Source organism: Plasmopara halstedii (genome assembly GCF_900000015.1).
Source record: "Plasmopara halstedii genome assembly, contig: Scaffold_54, whole genome shotgun sequence".
NCBI lineage: Eukaryota > Oomycota > Peronosporomycetes > Peronosporales > Peronosporaceae > Plasmopara > Plasmopara halstedii.
In genome coordinates, this window is record NW_020186975.1 from 738,113 (window position 1) to 742,787 (window position 4,675).

Consider the following 4,675-nt stretch of genomic DNA (forward strand, 5'->3'; position numbering starts at 1 on the left):
GGAGCCGCCCTGTGGACATCCTCCAATTGCTGCTCCTGTGCCTCGTCGAGACAACCGGTAGCAATACCAAAATCCCCGGAAGTCGAGAGGTCGGGGAATGGATACGGTGTCCGCAAGGTTCGAGCTGGGCTCACGTCGTGCCGTATGCGCATCTCATCCTCTTCGTCTTCCCATGCTGGGAACGACAATTCCGACTCGTAGTCGATTTCCTCTGAGTTTTCCACGACGAAGTCCATCGCTCGCGGTGGGCGTGGTGTGCGGCGACCGTTTGCCGAGGACTTGGGATACGCTTCCCTTGAAATTGCGGGCGTATTGTCCGGAGTTGCATCGCGTGCGGTAGACGAAGAAGTGATCCACCCGCGGGCGTTCTCGGGCGTTCTCGGAGGTAGCAGGCTGGGTAAAAGGGGTGTGTCTCACATAGTTGTGTGACCACACAATGATGTGGCTATACCTTAACAAGAAGCCACTACTTGGCAGGTCTGCCAGTAACTATGCATATAATTAGGTTTTACTATTTCACTATAAAGACCTATAGAATAAGATATAGGCGGCTCTGCCGCAAATAAAAAAAAAGAGATTAGTCTGGATTTTGGACGGGAAGAGTGTATTTGCCCTAATCAAGGTTTGGGTACTCTTGGCGATAGCGGTTTGCGGTCCGTTACACTCGTACTGGTGCTAGTATATAACGTAAGGTCAGTAACTTAGCTTAGCTTCCTCTAAGCAAAGAGCCAAGTTAGCCTCGCTGCATCAGCGCGTTGCAATATTCTGTATAAAGCGAGAATAATACCTCAACAGATTTTTGAATTAGCCAATCCACCTGTTTCACTAAGCACTAACCAATCGTGAGCGACTAAATCATGCATGAAATTCATGAGCTCAACTTATTCCGCTGGTACCAACGTACCATTTTGTATACTAGACCGTCTTTGTCATCTCTTTTGACCATCATTTCTAGATACGGATCCAAGCTCACCAAGATCTAATTCCCGAAACGGTAAAGGCGATTAACAACCCCCTAGTATTACCTATGTCACTCCTTTCACGAGTTTGAAACCTTTCTCGTCACAAGCTCGTGAGGATCTACTGCTCCGCACGATGAGCACGTCAACGGTTTTGGTGACTTAGAAATACCATCACATCGTGACAGCGATGGGTCATCCTTAAAGCTCCAGAAAATAGCTCTGCTGCTTGTGACTTATATCCACCCGTCTTCGGCGGATTTGGCTCATGTGACATCCCCATACTATCGCAATAATTTCAAATCGGCTCTGACACAGAGATACTAGTCTTTGGCTTCCTTTTACTGTCCAGCCAAAGACACACTCAGTACCCTGCTTTAAATTTGTTGCTTCCTATTTCATCCTGAGACCATGACTGTCTACCACTTCGCCCTTTCGAGCTTTGCCCGCGTACTCAGCAACATCGCTGATTATTCATTCAAGCAACATTACGTCATTGGCAGAAGCTATTGCGGCTTCATACACGGGCCAAATTCTTTCAATGCAACTGGGTTGCCGTGCATTTTGGTTAGAGGAAGCTTTGGCTCAACAAGTCCACGCTGATAAACACAACAGACGTTGGGTTTGTACACTTTGTTTGGGATCAAAACCAAAACCTTCAAACTTGCTAGGTCCTTCTTTATTGTAATAAGTAACGTATACCGAATGAAGCAAATTTTTAAAAACTAATATACGTGTTACTGTGTTCCATAATAAATCTACTTGAACTTGATGTCGTGAGGTAAGCAGCCCACATGACCAACGGGCCACTTCATCGTAAGCTTCGATCACTTACATCAGCGCCAGTACTTTAATACTATTGGGCTAAGTTCGAGGAACAATAGTGCAATTTGAACGTACACCATAATACGGTACATACACTCAAATAAGGGGTGTACCCCGTTTTTATATGGGCAGCTAGCCTATGGTATGAAGTACATTTGGCTGACTTGGAGCTCTTGTTTCCACACCAAGGTAAACTGTACGAATACGACTCTTTAAGCATTTCTTGACGCTTAATCGGTACATCGAAGCTACACTGCGCGTGATGCACGGCAACCCGTTGTACATGCATTACTGAGGACACACGGTGAATAAACGGCAGTAGTAGTAAAAAGCAAGCTGCAATACCGGCCAACCTAATCGCTTATTTATTCATACATAGGGTCAGCAACAAAGCGGAGTCCTATCCAAGGTGTAGCGATTTATTTGAGTACAACTTACTGGCTTAGTTTATTAGTATCATTTAAACTGGTTTTGAAGTTCCATATTTGGTGGCTTCCACTTTTGGGCTCACACTATCGCAAAGTCATCTTGAGAGTATAATCACCACGAGGACCGTAGCCTATATATTTACAAGAAGAATTTTCAAAAGCATTGGCTGAAACAGATAAGTTCATATATTTACAATTTATCATAATTGATTGATTTTATCAAACAGTTGAAGATATTTGTTCACCGTTCTGATAAACTTTCGAAGTATGCATTTGCATAAGCCTACATACATTTCTCGCATTATTTGAAACTTTATATGCAGCGAGGCTGCCGGAACTCTTTGCTTAGATGAAACTAAGCTAAGGTCACCGGCCTTACCTTCTTCACAAGAACCAGTACAAGTGTAGCGAATCGCAACCGCTACACCCAAGGACTTAAGATCTTAACCAAGGTAAAGACGCTGTTCCGTTCAAAATTGAAACCGTATTTTATTAATTTAGTTGCTGCAGATCTAATTCATTAAGTAATATAGTAAATCCAATTAATATGCATAACTGCTAGCAGTCCTGCCACGTATTGATTTCTTGCTACGGTGTAGCCACACCATTGTGTGATTACACCAAATTTTGTTATCTACATCTCCGTACGGTCACACCATCTTATACAACGGTACGGGTAACCCCGTTACACCCCCCCATCACAATTGCGAATATCCACAATTCACATTTTACCGTCGCCTCATACAAGGCTCTCGTGTCTGAATCACTGTTACGTCCTTAAGAACATTCTAACATTCTTGAACATTCTTCTACTCAATGAGCTTAATGTCTATGACACGAAGTAACACCCAGTTCAGCTGGTTCCGAGGGCGCCCGCGAGGAATGCCCATCTTCTTCTGCACAGGATGCATTCCCAGACAGTACGTCAACGGAAGCAGAGCCCAAGCCCTCGGCATCCGAGCGCCACACACCGCGCACGCCCCGGGCAATGAATTTCATTGTCGAGGATTCCGAGGAAGTCGACTACGAGTCGGAATTGTCGTTTCCAGCATGGGAAGACGAAGAGGATGAGATGCGCTTACGGTACGACGTGAGCCCAGCTCGAACCTTGCGGACACCGTTTCCATTCCCCGACCTCTCGACTTCCGGGGATTTTGGTATTGCTACCAGTTGTCTCGACGAGGCACAGGAGCAGCAATTGGAGGATGCCCACAGGGCGGCTCTTATGCGCTCGTATCCACATTCAGTCCTAGATCCTCACGTGGAGTACGGCTTCCGCTCGGCGGATTTAGCTACTGAAGCGAAAGACACGATCACATCGTTAGGCGTCTACGTAGTCGGGCCCCCTGCAACTACACATGCTGATCTCGACAAACGTAAAAATCTCCGAGCTCGCTTCTCGGTACCATAAGAAATCCCAATGGATCGATACCGCGCTCGACTCTGCACTCAAAGTGGAGGCGCTCTTGTACCCGCAATGCGAGCGATTCCTGTGGTACTCGCCCGATGATCAATAGCTCTTTGAGCGATGGGTGCAGCGGCACCGGAAATTTTTCTCGCTGTATAACTTACAACAGAGCCACAAGGAAGTAGACGTGTGCGCAGAACGCCATCTTCGGTTTGATTTTGCCAAACTCGCCGACTTCCTGCCTATCGTTGCCTTGCGACGTATGGATTAATCCATCGCGCTCCCGCGAGCTCTGTCATCTCTCACACGAGTAAGTCTACGACCACAGCAAATCTGGGCCATAACTTGAGCTCGGCTCATGACCTTCGGCTATTGCCGAGAAGCGCGAGGCGTAACGACGACGCGGAGAGTCATGATCCCTTTGAATATAAACGTCCACGACGTCTGGGTAGTCTTGCCGAAGTGGTATCTCAAACTTCCACAACTTCTCGAAGTTTGGGATCCCCGCCACTTCACAAGATAGTGGGTTTGACCCTGTTGAAGACGTCGACCCACAAATCGCTCCATGTGATAGAGAACGCCACCATTCTCATTGAGAAGAGGCGACGGCGGGCGATGACGACTTGGTCGATTGCCGTCCTGTGACTCTTGATGCTCTTCGAGCCCTTCAGGACGAGGTCCTTCGCGATCGGAGCTTCGCTAGGCGTCATGCTGAAATAGCATATCGCTATGCAGACGATCTTGATGATTTGGAGCACGTCGTGCGCCGGCTGCCTCCACTTGACGACTACCACGCTCTGTTGAAGCGGCTCCTAGCCATGGAGAAGGCGAATGCGTCGCTGCGTGCGACGGTGAAGCGCTTGGCGCCATTAGAAATGGAGGTTTTTGCGCTCCTTGCTCAGAACTAGTTGCTGGTTCAACTTCTGAGTGGCCGAGGGCCCATGGGACCCGCTCCGGCGCCAACACCTTTGCGTTCACTTGCACCGGATCCCGGTATGGCTTGAGCAAGCCCACGTAAAACACCGGGTGGGTGCGCATCCGTTTTGAAAGGTTCA

General features: G+C 47.7%; 1 protein-coding gene across 1 annotated transcript; it reads left to right on the forward strand.

The window, feature by feature from the left end:
* Nucleotides 1-3,200: 3,200 nt before the first annotated feature.
* On the forward strand, nt 3,201-3,623 carry PHALS_11498 (uncharacterized protein; the record flags this gene model as incomplete). The annotated part of the gene is made up of 1 exon (XM_024726281.1): nt 3,201-3,623. One exon carries the CDS (start codon nt 3,201-3,203, stop codon nt 3,621-3,623), a length of 423 nt encoding a protein of 140 aa, XP_024571996.1.
* Nucleotides 3,624-4,675: the final 1,052 nt, after the last annotated feature.